General features: G+C 38.1%; 1 protein-coding gene across 1 annotated transcript; it reads left to right on the top strand.

Annotated features, from left to right (window-relative positions):
• Window positions 1–787: 787 nt before the first annotated feature.
• si:ch211-140m22.7 (uncharacterized protein LOC570370 homolog) lies at window positions 788–10,916 on the top strand. The gene is made up of 6 exons (XM_046845889.1): window positions 788–1,268; window positions 2,240–2,339; window positions 3,762–5,450; window positions 7,890–7,953; window positions 9,091–9,215; window positions 10,478–10,916. Exons 1-6 carry the CDS (start codon window positions 1,224–1,226, stop codon window positions 10,507–10,509), a joined length of 2,055 nt encoding a protein of 684 aa, XP_046701845.1. The 5' UTR covers window positions 788–1,223; the 3' UTR covers window positions 10,510–10,916.
• The last annotated feature ends 13,596 nt before the right edge of the window (window positions 10,917–24,512 follow it).

The following is a 24,512-nucleotide window of genomic DNA, read 5'->3' on the forward strand; positions in this document are numbered from 1 at the left end:
TTGGGAATAAGGTTAAAAACATTATTTTATTTTGTAAGATGTTTTTTAAATTTGTAAAAAAAAAAATTTTTTTCACTTAAAAAAAATAAAGAAATAAACAAACTAAAGAAGCACCGAACAATCAGAGGTTTTGTTGAAGGAAACAACGCTGCCTCTACAGCGTCACTCGGGTTGCCAGGTCTCTAAATAATTAGTAGAGGCGTATGAATGCCAGTCCAAAACTTTTCAGAGCTGTAAAAAAATTTTATAAAGATCATGAACCTCATCGATACTGATTTCAATTCATGAATTCATTATTTAACAGTGCATGATTATTTTTTTATTATTGTCTATGCCTGAAGTTTCCCACTATTAAAACACATTATGCCACGATTTACAGACTCCGTTGGGATTGCTGTCATAGGAAGATAATTATTCCCTGGTTGGTGTAATCTTGCCAGATATACACCATTTCCACCTGATCATTTGCTGATTCAAAAGATTTAATTTTCTGAAATGTCTGTATGTATTGAGCGATTGTTATATACATATATGGCAACCCTTCAAATATATCCTGTATTGTTATTACATAAGACCTACATATAAAATACTGTTGCTCTCTTTAAATATAAACAGTGAAGCATTATGGTAGTTCATTGGTGTAATTAAGACATTTGAGTGAACTGCATAATCAGTTTGCTTTCATGATTAACAAAATGTAAAAGAAAAAGAAAAAAAGTGCAAAATAAGGGAAGATGAGAAAATAAGGGAAGGTGGGAGGGGTGAAGTAGGATGGGGGCGTTTCCTCTGTTTCTCTAAAGCCCAGGCTCAGGGATTTTTGCTCTGAGTTGACCTGCATTTGATCAGATAATTAAAACAAGTCTTCACTTTTTGTTAGGGGGATTTTTTAGCTGAAGCTTTGACCTGCTTTGATTTATTTTTTTCTTGAAATAAACCTCATATAGGCAGTCGTATAACTCACAGTACTCACAGATTAGTGATCATGCATTCACTTTGACAGGTTTTAAACGTTTTCCTGCATGCAGTTAAAACACAGAATATATTTTATTATTTTATTAGAATTATGTTCTGTGTGCAATGGAAAGAACACTGGGGCATGTATTAATAGGACACAAACACACTGCAACAAGTTTGGCAAGTTTGATGATATTTAAATGCACTTTTGCATAGAAGGGTTTTAAACAGCAAGGCTTATTTTCCACAAGTTTTTAAAGAGCACAAACATGGCGGCTTCCTTGCTCATGTTTGGACGACTGGGATCTCGAAAGGTAACAAACTAAAAATCATTTTTTTTGTTTTTATTTGTTGCTGCGGTTAATCTTAATACAGTTAATACGGTTAAACCAGCCGCAGATTGATAATACCACAGTCAAGTCAGCCGCACTTTATTTTGCTTTGCGCGTCTAATCGTGCACTTACGGTACGGGTGGTGGGCGCGGTTGAAATAGATGTAAATACGCTTCAGAACGGCTTTTCTGTTATAGAAAGGTCATAAAAAGACATAAAAAAAATTAAAATAATGTATTGCTATTTTTCATAAAAAAACCACAATACAATTTCGTATTTATGGTATATATATAATATCAATGCACATATGAAAACACTCTTAAAATATCTTTACTGTATAGTGGTTAAGACTATACAGTAAAATATAAAAGCAAAATCACCTTTATTTTACCTTTATTTAAATGTTTGCTTAATCATTCAATTGATCTTTACTCAGAGTAACCCTGAAAATCACTGAATTCATTTTCAGCTCGTTCTACTGTACAATTTTCAAGAAACATAAACATCACTGCATTTGAATCACAATATTCAAACACTCATAAAATATTTCCTTTTATAGGTTTGATATAGGATCTTTCAAAGAATTCTATATAATAATAAATCATAATAATATATTAATACTTTAAAGAAAAAATATAATCAATAATTATCTGTTAAAACTGTCCATCTGTGTTGTGTCAGTCAGTACCATGGTTTGTCTTGTGTTATACACTGGAATGCATGTTATAAACCCTTTAATGTTACACATCATCATCAACTTCCTAGGACACTTTAATTAAATTGTAAATAAAAGTAAACCTTATAGGTAACCTTAAAGTCCAACCTTTTTATATATATATCGATATGCAAGCTGATCTGTTTCATTCCATTGCCATGATATGAATACAGATCAACAACAAAAATATGTGCAGAATTATCAACTGGAATACACTAATTTCCTTTCTTTTATTAGGTCCTGCAGGCAGACAGCTTGAGTGTATTACAGAAAGCCAGAGCAGTTGCTTTCAGTTCAAAATCCGGGGAAGGCAAAAAGTCTAAAAAGTCCAACACAGGTATGCAGAATGAATGCAGTGTTTTATTTTTTATGTTTTGAACTGTTGGATCACACTGTATTTAACCATCATATCATATGTGTCATTATTGACAATCACAATCCATATTTAGTATGCAGTATTATTATTACTCTACTCGTCTGGAAATACTTTCAGCTAGATACTGGTGCATGGCTGTGGGATTTGTGCCTATTTAAGCATCAGGTGCTGCTTTTGGGAAAGAGTATACCACGTGCACAGTCAACGTTCCAGGTCATGCCTTTATGCAGGACATGTTTTTCACTTTTAACTTGGCAAACCATGTGTTTATATATCTTGATTTGTGCTCAGGGGCATTGTCATGTTAGAACAGGTTTGGGCCTCTGGATTTCTATACAGTTGTGTGCTTCCAACATTGTGTGGACAGATTAAAAAATGAATATGATGGTCAGATGTGTATAAATATAAGGTTTAGGACCAAATAGTGTTCATCTTAACAGCTTATTTAAAGGGTAAATCCAGCACTTCCTATATATAAGAAATAGAAAATGCACATAGAAAAGAAATCAAGATCTGATAAAGACCTGTTTTAAGCTGCTAAATGACTTTAATGGAAACGTTAAAGTAGTTTCACTGAAACGTTGTTTCAAATGAGTTTCTCACTGATTACATTTTTATCGTTTTACAACAAATTCATTATATTTGGACATTTCTTTAAAGATTGAGTAAAAAAAAATTGTATATTTACATTTTTTTTAAGAATATTGCATGATATAGTCCAAAAGATTATTTTAATGAAAAGGCAACAAAGCAGTATTATTTCCTACAACAGTTGTACAATGGCAAAAAATGGTGTTTATGTGTACTACAGTATGGTACCCACTAAAAATGCCATACTATATCAAATAAAAACTGTCTATAGTAAATATCATCTGAAAATCCCTCCAGTATGTTCCTAAGAGTTCAATTCCATTTAATTCACTTCACTTCAGTTTAATTGCATAGTGCATTTAACAGTGGATTTTGTCCCAGAGCATATTTACAGAAGTATATTGATTATACGTTTATCCCTAATGAGCAAACCAGTTGTGACAGTGGTGGTGGTAATAGTGGAATGGCAGTCCACCTAAAACTAGAATGATCAATATTTATATGCAGGACTAAAGAACATCTGAATAAAGAAAGAAAATGAAAGGCAGGATAGATCTAGTTTATTCACTGAGATCAGTTATTCATTGAGAAAGAATAAAAATCTTCTAAAAAGCCTTTAGCACCACAATGTTGATTTTGTTTTTAGTGATTTATAATACATGTTGTACTGTATTTCTTTAAGCACCTACTTCTTTAATGGTTAGAACTAGGAGTTGAAATAATGAATGAAATGTATGAATATAAATAATCTAATCTATCTGTTTGCCTATATGAATTTTTTTTTTGTCACAGGAAAGTCCACATCAAAAACGTACTTTGATATAGATAAACTTATCGAACATAAATCCTATCCAAGAAATACCAAGGAGGCTGTAACACCTGCTGCTGCAGCTTCCGCCACTGCTGGAACTGTGTCTGCAACTGCTGCAGCCGTTCTTCCGCAAACTGCTGAATCCATTACTGCACCTTCTCCAAGTGAAACTGTTTCAGAGGTCTGTCCAGCTGCAGTGGAAACCACACCTATCAATAAGGTTGCTGTTGTTCAACCTGCTATGGAAGCTGGAGCAGCAGTTGAAGAGGTCACAGCCGAAGTTGAAGTAGAAACTTCACCAAGTGCTCAAGCTGCTGTCCCTGTTGCTGGAATTGAACCTGTTGCAGAATCTGACACTCCTTCCCCAGCTAAAGCTAAATCCATTGCAGAAACAACCACAGAAGAACCACAGAATGCTCTCATTGATGCAGCCCATGCAGAAGCTCTTGAAAAAGTCATGGCTCAAGCAGCTCCTGCCATAGTTGTTACAGAAGTTACTGCAGAAGTTCCAGACAGTGCAGCCTGTACAGGGGTTGCTCCTGGAGTTACAGCTGAACCAGCAGCTGCCGCCGCTGCCACTGCTGCCAGAACTGTGTCTGCAACTGCTGCAGCCATTCCTCAGCAAACTGCTGAATCCATTACTGCACCTTTTCCAAGTGAAACTGTTTTAGAGGTCTGTCCAGCTGCAGTGGAAACCACACCTATCAATGAGGTTGCGGTTGCTCAACCTGCTATGGAAGCTGGAGCAGCAGTTCAAGAGGTCACAGCCGAAGCTGAAGTAGAAACTTCACCAAGTACTCAAGCTGCCTTCGTAGCTGGAATTGAACCTGTTGCAGAATCTGACACTCCTTCCACAGCTAAAGCTAAATACATTGCAGAATCAACCACAGAAGAACCACAGAATGCTCTCATTGATGCAGCCCACACAGAAGCTCTTGAAAAAGTCATGGCTCAAGCAGCTCCTGCCAAAGTTGTTACAGAAGTTACTGCAGAAGTTCCAGATGGAGCAGCCTGTACAGGGGTTGCTGCTGGAGTTACAGCTGAACCAGGAACTGCAGGTGTAGCTGCCCCTACAGAGGTTGCCCCGGTATTTACACCTAAAGTAAACCCTGCTACAGCTGCCTCAGAAGCTACCCCAGAAGTTAAGAATGAAACAATCACCAATGAATTTGCCTTAGAATCTAAAATTGAAGCAGCCCACACAGACGTTGTCCCTGTAGATATAGCAGAAATGAGCCCAACAAAAGTTATCCCAGAAGTTAAGATTGAAGCAGCCCCTATTGGCATTGCCCCAGAAGTGGCAGCTGAAGCAGGCTCCACTGACATTGCCCAAGAGGTTACAGCTGAAGCAACCCACACAAAAATTGCAGCTGAAGCTGCACCTTCTGTAGAATCTGAAGCTTCATCTGTTCCAGAATCTGTTATCGAGACTGTCATGGAAGCTGCTGCTGAAGCAATAACCAAAGCCATTGCAGAAACAATCCCTGTCGAAGCTGTTGCTGAAGTAGTGGAAGCAATTGCTGAAACTGTAGCTGAAGTTGTTGCAGAAGCTTCAGTAGAAGATGCCCCTATAGTTATCAGTGAAGATGCCCTTGGAGAAAAGCTGGATGACATTGCCAATGTGATCACAGATCCAGCAGAAACTCCTGTCACAGTGGATGCGCCTGAGGGTAGTCACCACCATCACCTCCTTTTTTGACTGATTCTCAATATTCATAATGAATAAATAGTTTTTTTTTCTTTTTTTAAGTCACTGCTACACAGCATAATTAGATCACATTACATAAAAAACATTCTTGTTTTTTGCCTGGTGTTTGCCTCACTACAATGTTACATTCAGTCTTAGGGTACAAAGCATGAATTTTCATTGCATTTATGTTTTATCACTGCACTTCAAAAGACAGTCCTGTCATCTTACCAAGTGGAAATAACTTGAATATAATCACATTTAGCTAGTATTTTCATTTCCAATATTGCTTCAAATAGTCTTTTTCGAAAAGATAATAAGTATATATTTCTAGAAAGAAGCAAAATTATTTGTCATTAGAGTAAAAAAACAAAAAGCTTAATACTGTCCAGAAAGTGGTTTAATGAGCTAATATTTGGTTTATTTTACTGGTATAATAAGTAATATTAGACTTTTGTCTATTTTTAAAATATTTTGATAAGATTACTTTTTTGCAGCATGACCTGCATTTATTTGTTTAAATGACAAATGACACTCTTTAACGTTCTTTTTTTTTTTTTTTCTTCCTTGTTACTTATGCACATATGCATTTTATTTTCTATATAAAAGCATGCTCCCTATTAAATATTAACATTTTAAAATAAGTATTCATTAAAATAATGCAAAAAGCAAAGAAAAATATGGACAAAAAGGCACAAAGCAATCTTCAGTTCTTAAAGTTTTATGCTATTTGAATAGTCCTTAAGTCTTCACTAAGATTATTTTGAGAGTCACAGGCATGGCCATTTATCATATACAAACCCGATTCCAAAAAAAGTTGGGACACTGTACAAATTGTTAATATTAACAGAATGCATTGATGTGGAAGTTTGAAATTGACATATCAAATGTTTAAACTGAGAAAATGTATAATTTTAACGGAAAAATAAGTTGGTTTTAAATTTAATGGCATCAACACATCTAAAAAAAAGTTGGGACAAGGACATGTTTACCACAGTGTGGCATCCCCTCTTCTTTTTATAACAGTCTGCAAACGTCTGGGACTGAGGAGACAAGTTGCTCAAGTTTAGGAATAGGAATGTTGTCCCATTGTTGTCTAATACAGGCTTCTAGTTGCTCAACTGTCTTAGGTCTTCTTTGTCGCATCTTCCTCTTTATGATGCGCCATTTCAGTACCCGGATCCTTCTTCTACACAGCCATGATGTTGTAATTGATGCAGTATGTGGTCTGGCATTGTCATATTGGAAAATGCAAGGTCTTCCCTGAAAGAGACAACGTCTGGATGGGAGCATATGTTGTTCTAGAACTTGGATTTACCTTTCAGCATTGATGGTGCCTTTCCAGATGTGTAAGCTGCATGCACACATGCACTCATGAAACCCCATACTATCAGAGATGCAGGCTTCTGAACTGAGTGCTGATAACAACTTGGGTTGTCCTTCTCCTCTTTAGTCCAGATGACATGGCGTCCCAGTTTTCCAAAAAGAACTACAAATTTTGATTCGTCTGACCACAGAACAGTTTTCCAGTTTGTGGAAAACTCAGTCCATTTAAAATGAGCCTTGGCCAAGAGAAAACGCCTGCACTTCTGGATCATGTTTAGATATGACTTCTTTTTTGACCTATAGAGTTTTAGCTGGCAACGGCGAATGGCACGGTGGATTGTGTTCACCGACGATGTTTTCTGGATGTATTCCTGAGCCCCTGTTGTAATTTTACATTACCGTAGCATTCCTGTATGTGATGCAGTGCCGTCTAAGGGCCCGAAGATCACGGGCCTCCAGTATGGTTTTCCGGCCTTGACCCTTACGCACAGAGATTGTTCCAGATTCTCTGAATCTTTGGATGATATTATGCACTGTAGATGATGATAACTTCAAACTCTTTGCAATTTTTCTCTGAGAAACTCCTTTCTGATATTGATCCACTATTTTTTGCCACAGCATTGGGGGAATTGATGATCCTCTGCACATCTTGACTTCTGAGAGACACTGCCACCCTTAAAGGCTCTTTTTATTCCCAATCATGTTGCCAATTGACCTAATAAGTTGCAAATTGGTCCTCCAGCTGTTCCTTATATGTACATTTAACTTTTTCGGCCTCTTCATGCTACCTGTCCCAACTTTTTTGGAATGTGTAGCTCTCATAAAATCCTAAATGAGGCAATATTTGGCATGACATTTCAAAATGTCTCACTTTCAACATTTGATATGTTATCTATATTCTATTGTGAATAAAATATAAGTTTATGAGATTTGTAAATTATTGCATTTCTTTTTTTATTCGCAATTTGTACAGTGTCCCAACTTTTTTGGAATCAGGTTTGTATATTAGATAAACAGTAAGCATATTCAGATAATGTTCTGTTTGCAAGAATATGTGATAATTGTTATGCTGATAATTGTCTTTTTTTTCTTTAAGCTGGTTTGGACCCTATTCAGAAACTTTTTTTGGATTCCATTCGCAGCTATTCCGCAAAGAGCATGTAAGTGTGTCTCATTCTGATGATGGTGTGTCCAAATAATCTATTTCCATAGTATTCATACTATTAACTCTAACTATTTAACTCATTATCACAATTTGTGAATTTATTAAAGGGAGTTGATAGCTTAGTGCAGAGGTGTCAAAATCTAATTGTGCCAAACTTAAAAACTGGGATGGTCACGGGCCAAACTCAATATTTATTGAAAGATTGACTGCAATTGTGCATGTTTTACCTTCTCTCCAGATATGTATTGTTGAACCTTTTTATATGGAAACAAACTTTAGTTTTGCGTAAACATTAAATCTGGAACAACCAAAGCATAATATTATAAACACATGAGAAATTACATTCACAGTCAATGCCTTGAAATAGAAATAGTCTTTCTCTTTTTAGATGCAAGTGCATCAGGTCTGGGTTTAGGCTCTGAGCTGAGGAAATCCTCAGGATTGAGTGAAGATGTTCATCAGTGAGACTCCTAAATGGTGTTTTGTTCATCTTCATCAAAGAGAACAGTTTCTCACATAGATATGTGCTGCCGAACATAGAGAGCATTTGAGCAGCTTGGGCACGGAGTTGTTTCAGTGTGTCGGGGAGGAAACATGGAAACTGTGCAGCACACACAGAGTCGTACTTTGACTTAGCGTGTACTGGAGTTCAATCAGCTCCATTTGGAGGTTGGTTGGTGCACTTTACACGTCAACCACAAATGGATTACTGAGCAGTTCAAATCTGCATTTCCCGGTTTCAAAGTCTGTAAATCGCTGGGTAAACTTCAGTGTTTTTCAGTGGTCTCGACTGACGCGCCAACGCACTAAGAAAGCATTCTGGGATATATAGTATTAGCGGTGTATGTGCTATATACTGGCAGGCTAGCTCTAATACACATTTAATATAATCTTGCAGGCCAAATCTAAATCTGGCCCGCGGGCCTGAGTTTGACACCCCTGGTTTAGTGGATAAGGCATTGGTCTTTGGATCTGAAGGACATGAGTTCAAATACAAGCTATGCAAAGATGCCACTTCTGGGCCCCTCAACAAGGCTCTTAACCCAAAAGCTGCTCATTTGTTTGAGTGAGATAAATGCAAGCTGCTATGGATGAGGGATTTTTTAATCTGTGTGTAAAACTGCATGATCAGGGAAATTGGTGGTCCAGTTGATGCAGGTCCGGAATACCACAAGGCTCTGCAAGAGGAAATCAGCAAACTACGAAGATTATATGGTGGTGGAGACCTAGACTCATTCCCAGAGTTTAATTTCCCAGGTGGGTCAGTGATTTATTAAAGTATTACCCTTTACTAAGCTTTATTGTGTTTGTGTTTATCATACACAAATGGATGCACTCAAAAAATACAATTTTGAGTAAATAAATTCTGTTATTGCTTCTATGAATAGTGTTCAGTTTCAGTATTACTGAGGTAGACCTTATTCTGTGTGAACCTTACATAAGATTTACCTTCAATAGCCCCAAGCTACTTGCTCATCCCAGTCACAAAGCATTTATGAAAACGATGTTCTTGCTTGAATGAGCTCATACAGTCTAATCAACCATGCGAGTTAACGAATGAGCAAAAGCTACATGATTCAGCACAAGCAACGCTAGTAAACATATCAGAACTTGCGCAATAGTATAACGTATGAAATTATAACTACATCTTTTTTCATTCTCTACATACAACATTGATATTTTCTCTGTGAAAATTCTTTGTATATGTGATGTCTGTGTTTTTCTTAAACAAAGCTTGGGACTTCACCAATGAATTCCAAAGGCAGACATGAGACACCTTATAGACACATGACACAGCCATTTTATTGACCTTGTAAAAAGTTAAATCTCCACATAAGGTGGTTACTGAAAAAATATTAGCCAAAAAATACAGCATGCCAAAAAGAAGGGATACCTTTGGCATGCTACATGTATAAAAGTTTTTCACTTGAGCTTAAACACATAAATAACCTTTCTTGTACTTGAGTGTCGATGCTATTTTTGTTCAATTATATTGATGGATCAATAAAGACCTCTCTAACTACAAAACAACTCCATAATTTTACAAACTCAAAAACACTATGTTTGGTTTGTTTTAGTTTAATTTTAAATAACAAAGATATAGAGTAGTAATGTTTTGATAGTTGATCTGTAGTGAAACAAAATTTTAGGTTCCCTGGTGGTCTAGTGGTTAGGATGCAGCGCTCTCACCGCTGCGGCCCGGGTTCTTGCGGATCATGAATATGGATGATCTGCTGTGGCGACCCCTAATGGGAGAAGCCAAAAGAAAGTTATTACTTAGAAAAGGACTTAAGCCTAGTCCACCACTACTAAGATCCATGTACATTTTCAAAGTGGTAAATTACATATAAATAAAGATAAAACTGCACTGCTTATTTTTAGAAGAATCAGCTATACCTGTATTAAATATAAACACAAAGCTAACCATCATGTTTAATGACCACATTTAGTAAAAAAGCCTGAGCCCAGTGTCAGTGTTAAGCAAGCCTTTAATTATTATAACTTCGTTTTTCTTACAGAACCAAAGCTGGATGAATTTTCTTCCGAATGAAACAACGAGTTCACACTCTTTTGCCTCAGCCTGGGACTAATACGATAACTTTGTTCTTGTTTGCTCTTTTTCGCAATATATTTTTATTTGACTGTGAAGCCTTTTCAACTTTCAGATAAAAAGCATCTATTTGTAATTCAATTTGTAATTTTTTTTGCAGAATTTTTTTTATTCACTCTCAATACCTAGTTTAATAATATAGTTTACTTTACTTCTGGTTCTGATAGATTTGTTTGTGAGCATTTGTCACATTATTTGATAATTAGCACCTGTATAAAAACCTACACTTAAACTTTACACTGTTTTATTGTATGTCATACAAGGTTGATTTGTTCACAGTCTTTTGCTTTCCTCATTTATGCAATGTGTATTTGTGTGTGAACTTTAAATAAAATTTCGTATCAGAATGCCATCATTTAAGTATAGTCTTTGCCATTGGCTCCAGTAAGCTTTTGTTGCTGGGTCTTAGGGCGATACATCTTCCCAGGAGGGTCGTCCCTCGCCTTCCTGTATAGGAGCTATATCAGCATCCGCTGCTTGAGCAAAACGCAGTTCTTCAGCAGTCCACCCAGAGAATGTAGAAATACTGGTGGTGATGGCAGGCTGCACTACCCCCACTGCACAAAACTCCGGGGTAACAGCTGTAGGTACATTATTTACCAGTTCAAAGTCAAAATCACACTGGTCTGCCTGGTGACAGATCTGAGGGATACTAGAGATTGGATTCTTGAGGTTGCATGGGCAAGTTGTACGGCATCGCCTCCGCGAAAGTACGTCAGCGTTGTCATGACAGCGGCCAGGGCAGGGGACAACTCTGAAGACATACTCCCACAAGCTTCTCAAGCCACCTGGCCAACTGTCCCATGACCTCTTCAACTGCTGCTCCAGCTTCCATAGCAGGTTGAACAACAGCAACTTCATTGATAGGTGTGGTTTCCACTGCAGCTGGACAGACCTCTGCAACAGTTTCACTTGGAGAAGGTGCAGTAATGGATTCAGCAGTTTGCGGAAGAACGGCTGCAGCAGTTGCAGACACAGTTCCAGCAGCGGCGGCAGATGTGGCAGCAGGTGATGCAGCCTCCTTGGTATTTCTTGGATAGGATTTATGTTCGATAAGTTTATCTATATCAAAGTACGTTTTTGATGTGGACTTTCCAAAAAGGAAGGCATATAGGCAAATAGATAGATTAGATTATTTATGTTCATGCATTTCACTCCCTAGGTTTAACCACTAAAGAAGCCCAATATTGAGTAAATTAAACAAATTAAAAAAGGATTAGTCAAAGTGTTGGTGTAAATGCTTACAGTACAAATATATTATAAATCACTGAAAACAAAATCAACATTGTAGTGCTAAAGGCTTTTTAGAAGAGTTTTATTCTTACTCAATGAATAACTGATCTCAGTGAATAAACTAGATCTATCCTGCCTTTCCTTTTCTTTATTCAGATGTTCTTTAGTCCTGCATATAAATATTGATCATTCTAGTTTTAGGTGGACTGCCATTCCACTATTACCACCACCACTGTCACCACTGGTTTGCCTAATTAGGGATAAACGTATAATCAATATACTCTGGGACAAAATCCACTGTTAAATGCACTATGCAATTAAACTGAAATGAAGTGAATTGAATAGAATTGAACTCTTAGGAACATACTGGAGGGATTTCCAGATGATATTTACTATAGACAGTTTTTATTTGACATAGTATGGCATTTTTAGTGGGTGCCATACTGTAGTACACATACACATCATTTTTGCCATTGTACAACTGTTGTAGGAAATAATACTGCTTTGTTGCCTTTTCTTTAAATAATCAAAAGGACTATATCATGCAATATTCTTGAAAATTTTAATTATAAAAATTTTTGTACTCAATCTTTAAAGAAATGTCCAAATATATTGAATTTTTTATCAAAACGACAGAAATGTAATCAGTGAGAAACTCATTTGAAACAACGTTTCAGTGAAACTTCTTTAACATTTCTTTTAAAGCCATTTAGCAGCTTAAAACAGGTCTTTATCTGATCTTGATTTCTTGTATGAATATGTGCATTTTCCATTTCTTATATATAGGAAGTGCTGGAATTACCCTTTAAATAAGCTGTTAAGATGAACACTATTTGGTCCTAAATCTTATATTTATACACATCTGACCATCATATTCATTTTTTAATCTGTCCACACAATGTTGGAAGCACACAACTGTATAGAAATTCAGAGGCCCAAATCTGTTCCAGCATGACAATGCCCCTGAGCACAAATCAAGATACTGTGCATGTGGCATACTCTTTCCCAAAAGCAGCACCTGATGCTTGAATAGGCACAAATCCCACAGCCATGCACCAGTATCTAGCTGAAAGTATTTCCAGACGAGTAGAGTAATAATAATACTGCATACTAAATATGGATTGTGATTGTCAATAATGACACATATGATACGATGGTTAAATACAGTGTGATCCAACAGTTCAAGACATAAAAAATAAAACACTGCATTCATTCTGCATACCTGTGTTGGACTTTTTAGACTTTTTGCCTTCCCTGGATTTTTAAATGAAAGCAACTGCTCTGGCTTTCTGTAATACACTCAAGCTGTCTGCCTGCAGGACCTAATAAAAGAAAGGAAATTAGTGTATTCCAGTTGATAATTCTGCACATATTTTTGTTGTTGATCTGTATTCATATAATGGCAATGGACTGAAACAGATCAGCTTGCATATCGATATATATAAAAGGTTGGACTTTAAGGTTACCTATAAGGTTTACGTCTATTTACAATTTAATTGAAGTATTCTAGGAAGTTAAAACTGAGGACACACCAATCCCACTGTTTTCTTTGTTGACTAATAAGTCAATTTACTTTTTTAAACTGATAACACATCCTTGATACTGGACCATACCTGTATTCACATTTACCCACTCAAAACAAGCATCTGTCACCAAATGATGTGTAACATTAAAGGATTTATAAAATGCATTCCAGTGTATAACACAAGACAAACCAACCAACAAAACAGTAAAAAAAAAAAAAAAGGGTTTTAACATCAAGACTTGGTGTATAATGCTGTGTATCTGCTTTAGAGTTTCTACTGGTGTTGAATTGGATTTTTAGTCCATGAAGTGTTTATACCATGAAAGTGAATGGTACTGACTGACACAACACAGATGGACAGTTTTGATCTAATAATTATTGATTATATTTTTTCTTTAAATTATTAAAATAGTATTATTATTTATGATTATATAGAATTATTTGAAAGATTGAGCAAACCTTTAAAAGAAAATGTTTTATGAGTGTTTAAATATGGCGATTCAAATGCAGTGATGTTTATGTTTCTTAAAAATTGTACAGTAGAACGAGCTGAAAATTAATTGAGTGATAGTCAGGGTCAATCTGAGTCAGTGTCAGCGCCAGAGAATACAGAATGAGGGGGCCTTATGAAGATGATGAGAGGAAGAAGTACATTTTTGAAGAACAAAGTCCTTCCATTGGGCGCTGAAACCACGCCTGCAAAAATGACCTCTTTTTAGTACCAAACACGCGTGTTGGATACGCACTTAGTACGACTTGCATAGGTCCATCTATCCCCAAATCATCCGGGCAGGTGGCATCATTCTGGCTAGAACCAGTAGCTCTGACATCACCGAGTCCTATCACCTGGGCGATGACATTCTCATCAGCGGTGTTAGTCATACTTGAACTGAGCCGATCAACAGTTTTCTCTGTTGAGGTGGAGAACCATTTTCTTATATCCATTGTTAAAGATTTTTTAATTAAAATAGTGTTATGGTAAATGTTTTAGACAAACTTTAGAATAACGATTTCACTGACCATTTAGCCTACTGATTTACGTTACTGATGTAGTGGCAGCGTGTATGTAATTGGCTGATGTTATCACTGCATTATGGGTTAGTAATTTTTTTTTTTTATTTATTTACGTATACTCTTCATTCTTTACAGCGGTATTCAATTTTATTAAGATTAGCTGCAGCAACAATAAAAACAAAAAATGTGATTTTTAGTTTGTTACCTTTCGAGATCCCAGTCGTCCAATTCTGAGCAAGGAAGCCGCCATGTTGGTGGTGTCAGAAAAGAAAAACTCTTTATATAGAAATTTCAAGATGCCGGAGAACACATCTGAAAAGTCAGACAGTCACATGAGACTAAAACATCCTCAAGGTAAAAAATTTTATAAAATGTCATTTTTGATTCTTGTTAAGTTATGCATAATAGTGTTGTATGATTAAGACCCGAGCTTTGGTTTGGCTTGCATTTTAGATTTTTTCCAGCTATTTGGGGTTAGGAAGAACCAATAATTATAATAACCAAATATTTTTTGAACATGAAAAAAAATTATGTCCACTTATGTGGACACTCGGTCTGTATCTACAGAAAACAATCAAGACACCATTGTGTAACAAAGTGCAAATATAATTTATTTACAGTCTGAGCACTGTGCCTGAACATTTTTCGTTGTTACTGTCCCAAATCCCTTTCAGTAAGCAGGCCCACATGTTGCTATGAGACACACTTATCACAGCAAACAGCGAGAGCAACCAATCCATTTAGTAGTGGGGTGGAAAATGAACATATACATGACAGTAGAATTAATACATGGAGCTATGCGCACAGTACACCAGAATATTTAATTTACCCACACTCAACATGCACAGTTAATAGCCAAACGGATGCTTCAAGGCACACCCACAAGAAACCGCCAGCCCTGTAAATATCATGTCCATGCGGCTCAGTCATCTGTCATCAGGCAGTGAAGAGGAGTGCAATAGGCATAGTGAAAGGGTTACCATACTGCAACCAGGTCAATTTGATGGCTCTACCTCATGGAGAGAGTTCCTAAACCGCTTTGAGGATTGTGCGAGAGCTAATCATTGGTCCGAAAGGACTATGACTGTGCAGATGAGGTTTTGTCTGGTAGGTGCCACAGGTGCAGTGATCCACAAGAATCCCCGTTCCGGCCGTTGGAATCATGGCCGCATAGTAGAGGAAGTTGAGGCTGCATATGGTCCCTCGTCCGAACAAGCTGCTGCCTTTGAAATAGAGTTAAGGCAGAGGGTCCGCAAAGCAGGTGAGCCACTCCATGTGCTGATGGATCACATTTATAAAAAAGTCTACATTGCTTATGCAGACCGCTCTGAAAGAGAACAAGACTCTATTAGTGTTGAGGTGTTCACTAATGCCATGGGAGATGCTGATATTGTGCAAAGACTGCTGGAAGAGCGACCACGTACTCTGGCCCGCGCCTATGAAATACACAAGAGTTATAGAACTCGAGCAGCTGCAGTGTGTGAATGTCCAGACCAGGGTGGGGGTGACGAGGAAGATGCAATGCTGTCAATCCCTGTGTGGAGGGAGAAAAACCACTCAAAAGCAGAATTCAAACCTCACCCACAATAATTTATGAGGAGGGGTAAAATTAATTGGGAAGAGATTATCTGTCACAACTGCCAAGGCATTGGTCATATGAGGCGGAACTGTCCTTCGTCCAGGCTCAACCTGGAAAGTATGACTCCAACCCTTCCTCTGCCTTTCGGGACCCAGCCTGCTTCCACAGTTTTCAGAGTCAAGGGGAGTGAGCCGGAGATGTGTATCCATATGCTGTTGTATGACATGGAAATATGAGCCCTGTTGGACAGTGGTGCCAGTAGGAACCTGTTACCTCAGATTTGCTATGAGGCCATCGATGCTGAAACTATCCACTGTACAGGCCCTGCAAGGAATAAATCCTGCAAATGTTGATGTCTTTGGGGAAGTGGACGTTCCAGTGCACGTTGGAGCCCACACAGTCAGTGTTGATTTCATTGTAGCAGATGTAGCCAAGGGCACTAAATCCAAATCAAATCAAATCAAATCAAATCAAATCAAATTTTATTTGTCACATACACATACATACATGCCCCATTCTGGGGCATCCTTTCTTGGGCATGTCTTGACTTCAGCAGTCAGAAGATTGTATTGTTCGCTGAGCAGATTCCGTATTTCAACCAAAAGAACAAGCCCAGGGTGCACATGGTCCGCATAGCATGCACAGCTGTCCTTGAAGCAGGACGTGAATACATCGTTCCAGGCAATTCACATTTCCGGGGGCAAGTACAAGGCAACATACTGCTGAGTCCGACTAAAGGCTTCACGGAGAAGCACCAGGTGATGGTGACACGGATTATAATTGATGCCAAACTAAGTAATCGAGTGCTCGTGAGACTGTATAACCCAGGTACCATTGCTGTGAAGGTGAGGACAGAAGTAATTGCTTGGAATCTTTCAACCTGCCCATGTGGTCCAGGCCAAAACTACTATGCCACCCTTGGTGGGTCTATTCCCCTTTGTCCCAAGTCACTTACAGTCACTGTTTGCAGAAAGTACAGTGGATCTGAGGAAGACAGAACAGCATGAGCTCGCAAAGCTGCTCCAAACTTACGGTGATGTTTTCTCCACTGGACCCACAGACATTGGACGCACAAACCTAGTGCAACATGATATTCAGATCTGGCCTAACCCACCTGTGAAACAGCAACCACTTGAATGGCTTTTGAGAAACAACAAAGTGCCATCGAACAGATTAAACAGTATTTGGAGGCTGGCCTAGCCTCCCAAAGTAATAGCTGCTGGGCTTCACCCATTGTAATTGTGCAAAAAACGTACCAGGCACTAAATGAGTGCACTATAAAAGACGCTTACCCACTCCCAAGGATCCAAGACACACTAGATACACTCTACACAGCAAGGTGTTTTAGCACATTGGACCTTGTTTCCGGGTACTGGCAAGTGGAGTTGACCCCACAGGCGAGACAAGCAGCTGCGTTCCTAATGGATCGTGTTTTGACGGATGCGGTGGGATACCTACCTGGATGACATCTTTGTGCTAGGCAAGGATGTAAAGGAAGTGCTCCAGTGCTTGGTGCAGGAACCCGAAATTGAAACCCTCAAACTGTTGTCTCTTGTGGTCTACCTGGGCCACATCATCTAAGAGCAGGGGATAGCCACTGACCCCGAGAAAGTGCGAAAAATTAGAGAATTGCCACAGCCCACAAGTGTTCTTATGGAAAACCTAAAACCACATCTGCTTATGAATAACATTTTTTAAATGTATCAGTCAGGATTTCGGCCTCATCATAGCACAGAGACGGCGCTAGTTAAGGTGGTAAATGACCTGTTATTGGCCTCTGATCAGGGTTTTGTCTCCTTACTTGTTTTGCTCGACCTTAGTGCAGCTTTTGACACCATTGATCACACTATACTGCTTGCTAGACTTGAGAATGTTGTAGGAATAAAGGAACAGCTCTCTCTTGGCTCAGGTCTTATTTGACTGATCGCTATCAGTTTGTGGATGTAAATGGTGAGTTCTCCACGCCTATGAGGTAAAGTTTGGTGTTCCTCAAGGATCTGTCTTAGGCCCACTGCTTTTCTCTTTATATATGCTGCCTCTTGGTGAAATTATTCATAAACATGGGATTCGCTTCCATTGCTATGCTGATGACACACAGCTGTATATTTCAGCAAAGCCAGATGAGAGAGATCAGCTTAACAATGTTGAGAAGTGTGTAAAGGACATTAGACAGTGGATGCTTAATAACTTTCTTCTGCTCAACTCAGATAAGACGGAAGTACTTTTACTAGGACCACATGCAGCTAGAAGTAAACTTTCCGATTACGTAGCATCTCTGGATGGTGTTTCTGTTTCAGCATGTACGGCTGTCAAAGACCTTGGTGTGATTATTGACCCGAGTCTTTCCTTTGAGTCTCACGTGAATAATATCACCAGAATCGCCTTCTTTCACCTTAGAAATATTGCTAAGATTAGAAATATGATGTCGTTACAGGATGCAGAAAAACTGGTTCATGCTTTTGTTACTTCTAGATTAGACTACTGTAACGCTTTACTGTCTGGGTGTGCGAGTAAGTGCATCAATAAGCTTCAGTTAGTCCAGAATGCAGCAGCAAGGGTCCTCACTAGATCTAGGAAATATGACCACATCACCCCTGTTTTAATCAGTCTACACTGGCTCCCAATCAAATCTCGCATTGATTATAAAATATTACTACTGACGATAAAGCACTCAATGGTCTCGCACCGCAGTATCTGAGTGAACTTCTGTACCAGTATGATCCTCCACGCCTACTTAGATCAAAAGGTGCTGGCTATCTGTTGGTTCCTCAAATAATGAAGACTACAGCAGGGGGCAGATCTTTCTCTTATAAAGCCCCACAGTTATGGAACAGCCTTCCAATCAGTGTTCGGGACTCAGACACAGTCTCAGTGTTCAAGTCGAGGTTGAAAACGTATTTATTTAGTCAAGCCTTTTATCAGTAGATTTCTTAGGTAAAGGCACAGATCTGGAGGAACATGGATATAGAGTGTTTGGTGAACTGGTATATTTGTATGCTGTCGTCCCTCACATTCACACGCTCACTCAGGTTTGTTGACGGTGGTGTGGTGGGTCGCCTCTTATCCCAGAGATCCCTCATGTCTGTGTTACCTTCTGGTTCTCCTTTTAGTTATGCTGCCATAGCGAGTCTTGCCGGAGTCCAAACTGCACAGTGACATTAACTTTCATACACCAATAGTTACACTTAATAATCCATATCCTTCTCTTCCCGTCACCCTCTCTCTCTCTCTCTCTCTCTCTCTCTCTCTCTCTTCGGTCGAGTTAAACATGCTCCTGAGGCTCCAGTGACCAGTGTTCCTGCCCCTCTCCTCCTTGGATCTTCACACTTCTGTGCAGCTCGGGACGGTCTCTTAATTCGGAGTAGAACGGGTGCTTTGAGGACGGATTGGACTGTAGTTGGTGTCGGCGGTCTGCTGCACTGACTCGGAGTGCAGTTTGCTTCTGATCATCATCACTGTACCCCACAACATTGTATATCTGCTTCAAATGGACATTTGGTGCAACCCAGATGAGGATGGGTTCCCTCTTGAGTCTGGTTCCTCTCAAGGTTTCTTCCTTATGCCATCTCGGGGAGTTTTTCCTTGCCACAGTTGCTCATCAGGGACAAACATACTTACAAAGAACATATTTATGTTTAATCACCACATTATCTGTGTAAAGCTGCTTTGAGACAATGTTCATTGTTAAAAGCGCTATACAAATAAAAATGAATTGAATTGAATTGAATTGAATTGTTCACGAAGTCTGTCAGTTTGTGGGGCTCGCATCCTACTACAGACGTTTTGTCAAAGACCTCACTGCAGTTGCAAAGCCCCTTTATAACCTGTTGAGAAAACATGCTTGATTTCACTTGACCCCTGAGAGCCAACAGGCCTTTGATGAGTTAAAGGAGCTGCTCACTACTACCCCCATCCTTGGCTACCCAATGGACAGTGGTAACCTTGTTCTTGACACAGATGCCAGCAACTTCGGAATTGGAGCTGTGCTTTCTCAACTGCAGAAAGGTGAGGAACGTGTGCTAGCATATGCCTTAGAATCTAAAATTGAAGCAGCCCACACAGATGTTGTCCCTGTACATATGGAAGAAATGAGCCCAACTTGAGTTATTCCAGAAGTTAAGATTGAAGCAGCCCCTATTGGCGTTGCCCCAGAAGTTGCAGCTAAAGCAGGCTCCACTGACATTGCCCCAGAGGTTAAAGCTGAAACAACCCACACAAAAATTGCTGAAGCTGAAGCTGAAGCTGCACCTTCTGTAGAATCTGAAGCTTCACCTGTTCCAGAATCAGTTATCGAGACTGTAATGGAAGCTGCTGCTGAAGCAATAACCAAAGCCATTGCAGAAACAATCCCTGGCGACGCCGTGGCTGAAGTAAAAACTGTAGCTGAAGTTGTTGCAGAAGCTTCAGTAGAAGATGCCCCTGTAGTTATCAGTGAAGATGCCCTTTGGAGAAAAGCTGGATGACATTGCCACTGTGATTACAGATCCAGCAGAAACTCCTGTCACAGTAGATGCACCTGAGGGTAGTCACCACCATCACCTCCTTTTTTGACTGCTTCTCAATATTCATAATGAATAAATAGACATATTTTACTTTATTTAAGTCACTGCTACACAGCATAATTAGATCACATTACATAAGTACATTATTGGTTTTTGCCTGGTGTTTGCCTCACTACAATGTTACATTCAGTCTTAGGGTACAAAGCATGAATTTTCATTGCATTTATGTTTTATCACTGCACTTCAAAAGACAGTCCTGTAATTATAGCAAGTGGAAATAACTTGAATATAATCACATTTAGCTAGTATTTACATTTCCAATACTGCTTCAAATAGTCTTTTTCTAAAAGATAAGCATATATTTCTAGAAAGAAGCAAATGTGTTCGTCATCATAGTAAAAAGAACAAAAAGCTTGATACTGTCCAGAAACTGGTTTAATGTTGCAGCGTGACCTCCAAGATTTGCATTTATTTGTTTAAATGACAAATCTTAAATGACAAAGTTACTTTTTTTTTTCTTCCTTGTTACGTATGCACATTATTTTCTACAATAAAACATGCTCCCTATTAAAAAGTAACATTTTAATATAAATATTCATTAAAATATAGCAAAAAGAAAAATATGGAGAAAAGGCACAAAGCAATCTTCAGTTTCTAAAAGCTTTTATGCTATTTGAATAGTCCTCAAGTCTTCAATAATATTATTTTGTGCGTCACATGCATGGACATTTATCATATATATTAGATAAACAGTAAGCATATTCAGATAATGTTTTGTTTGCAAAAATATGTGACAATTGTTATGCTGATAATTGTCTTTTTTTTTTTTTTAAGCTGGTTTGGACCCTATTCAGAAACTCTTTTTGGATTCCATTTGCAGCAATTCTGCAATGACCATATAAGTGTGTTTTATTCTGATGAAGGTGTGTCCAAATAATCTATTTTCAAAGTATTCATACCATTAAATATAAATATTTCATTCATTATCACAATTTGTGAAATTAAAAAAGGGAGTGTCAAACTCAAATTCACAGTGGGCCAAAATTCAAAACTGGGACCAAGTCGTAGGCCAAACTCAATATTTATTGAAAAATTGACTGCAATTGTGCATGTTTTACCTTCTCTCCAGATATGAATGAGATGTTGAACCTTTTCATATGGAAACAAACTTTAGTTTTGCGTAAACATTAAATCTGGAACAACCAAAACGTAATAATATAAACACATGAGAAATTACATTTTAAATAAAACACACATCAGTAGTATTCGTTTATTATTATTTCTCTCTTTCTCTCAATCTATAGCCTTTCGAGTCCCTTTTTAATGTAAATCTTTTTTCCCAGGCCAACAACGAAACAACCAAAAATAATAATAATTTCCTTTAATTAAATTAAGGCAACCTTTCAACTATTAACAGTTCATGCCTTGAAATAGAAAAAGTGCATAAAGACAACACTAATTCAAGCTCAGTTTGCTACACTCTGATTTACTCTGACTGGTTGAAGTCAGATACCTGCATCTCTTCTTCGATGCAAGTGCATCAATGTCTGGGTTTAGGCTCTGAGCTGTGGAAATCCTCAGGATTAAGTGAAGATGTTCATCAGTGAGACGACTCCTGAGCGGTGTATTGTTCATCTTCATCAAAGAGAACAGTTGCTCACATAGATATGTGCTGCCGAACATAAAGAGCATTTGAGCAGCTTGGGCACGGAGTTGGGGCAGTGTGTCGGGGAGGAAACATGGAAGCTGTGCAGCACCCACAAAGTCGTACTTTGACTTGAGCTTGTCACTACACTGAAGTTCAATCAGCTCCATTTGGAGTTTGGTTGGTGCACTTTACACGTCAACCACAAACGGATTACTGAGCAGTTCAAATCTGCATTTCTGGGCTTCAAAGTCTGTAAATCTCTGGGTAAACTTCAGTGTTTTTCAGTGGTCTCGACTGATGCGCCAACGCACTTAAAAAGCATTCTGGGATTTGTAGTATTAGCGGAGTATGCGCTATATACTGGCGGGCTAGCTTTAATACACATTTAATATGATCTCACGGGCCAAATATCATTACACAATTGGATTTTCCCCGTGGGCCTGAGTTTGACACCCCTGGCTTAGTGGATAAGGCATTGGACTTTGGATCTGAAGGACATGAGTTAAAATACAAGCCATGGAAACATGCCACTTCTGGGCCCCTCAACAAGGCCCATAACCCCAATAGCTGCTCAGTTGTATGAGAGATAAATGCAAGCTGCTACAGATGAGGGATTTGTTTAATCTGTGTGTGTATAAAACTGTATGATCAGGGAAATTGGTGGTCCAGTTTATGCAGGCCCGGAATACCACAATGCTCTGCAAGAGGAAATCAACAAACTACAAAGATTATATGGTGGTGGAGACCTAGACTCATTCCCAGAGTTTAATTTCCCAGGTGGGTCAGTGATTTATTAAAGTATTACCCTTTACTAAGCTTTGTATGTTTATCATACACAAATGGATGCACGCAAAAAAATACTACAAAAAATTGATCATTATTTTGAGTGTACAAATTGTGAATAAATTCTGTTATTGCTGTTTAAACTTCTATGAATGGTGTTCAGTTCCCATTTCAGTATTACTGAGGTAGACCTTATTCTTTGTGAACCTTACATAAGATTGACCTTCAATAGCCCCAAGCTACTTGCTCATCCCAGTCAAAAAGCATTTATGAAAACGATGTTCTTGCTTGAATGAGCTCATACAGTCTGATCAACCATGCGAGTTAACGAATGAGCAAAAGCTACATGATTCAGCACAAGCAACACTAGTAAACATATCAGAACTTACACAATAGTATAACATATGAAATTATAACTACATCTTTTTTCATTCTCTACATATAACATTGAAATTTCTCTGTGAAAATTCTTTGTATATGTGATGTCTGTGTTTTTCTTTAACAAAGCTTGGGACTTCACCAATGAATTCCAAAGGCAGACATGAGACACCTTATAGACACATGACACAGCCATTTTATTGACCTGGTAAAAAGGAAAAAATAAGAGAAAAATCATAGTAAAAAATACAACATGCCAAAAAGAAGGGATACCTTTGGCATGCTACATGTCTAAAAGTTTTTCACTTGAGCTTGAACACATAAATAACCTTTCTTGTACTTGAGTGTCGATGCTATTTTTGTTCAATTATATTGATGGATCAATAATGACCTCTCTAACTGCAAAACAAATTCATAATTTTACAAACTCAGAAAACACTACGTTTGGTTTGTTTTAGTTTAAAGTTAAATAACATAAGGATATAGAGTAGTGATGTTTTGATAGTTGATATGTAGTGAATCAAAATTTTAGGTTCCCTGGTGGTCTAGTGGTTAGGATGCGGCGCTCTCACCGCTGCGGCCCGGGTTCGAGCCCCGGTCAGGGAACTGACCCCATTAGGGTTGCACAAGCCAGTGCACTCTAAGTGCTGGTCCCAATCCCAGATAAATGGGGAAGGTTGCATTAGGAACGGCATCCAACGTAAAACATGTGCCAAATCAAACATGCGGCTCATGAATACGAATGATCTGCTGTGGTGACCCCTAATGGGAGAAGCAGAAAGAAAGTTATTACTTAGAAAAGGACTTAAGCCTAATCCACCACTACTAAGATCCATGTACATTTTTAAAGTGGTAAATTACATTAAAATAAAGATAAAACTCCACTGCTTATTTTTAGAAGAATCAGCTATACATGAAATAAATATAAACACAAAGCTAACCATCATGTTTAATGACCAGATTTAGTCAAAAACGCTTGAGCCCAGTGTCAGTGTCAAGCAAGCCTTTAATTATTATAACTTTTTTTCTTACAGAACCAAAGCTGGATGAATTTTCTTCCGAATGAAACAACGTGTTCACTCTTTTATGCCTCAATCACAAATACGATAACTTTGTTCTTGTTTGCTCTTTTTTGCAATTTATTTTTATTTAACTGTGAAGCCTTTTCATCTTTTAGATAATAAGCATCTATTTGTAATTAAAAAAGGAAAAAAAAAAAAAATAATATATATATATATATATATTTTTTTTTTTTTTTTTGCAGAGTTTTCTTAATTCTCT

The sequence above is a fragment of the Silurus meridionalis genome, chromosome 3 (assembly GCF_014805685.1).
Source record: "Silurus meridionalis isolate SWU-2019-XX chromosome 3, ASM1480568v1, whole genome shotgun sequence".
NCBI classification, from domain to species: domain Eukaryota; kingdom Metazoa; phylum Chordata; class Actinopteri; order Siluriformes; family Siluridae; genus Silurus; species Silurus meridionalis.

Excerpts from the sequence above, each read along its gene's own strand:
- si:ch211-140m22.7 (XM_046845889.1), top strand. The coding sequence starts at position 1,224 with ATGGCGGCTTCCTTGCTCATGTTTGGACGACTGGGATCTCGAAAG. Across the intron at positions 2,340-3,761 it reads GTCTAAAAAGTCCAACACAG|GAAAGTCCACATCAAAAACG; the intron begins GTATGCAGAATG and ends TTTTTGTCACAG. Across the intron at positions 5,451-7,889 it reads CACAGTGGATGCGCCTGAGG|CTGGTTTGGACCCTATTCAG; the intron begins GTAGTCACCACC and ends TTTTTCTTTAAG.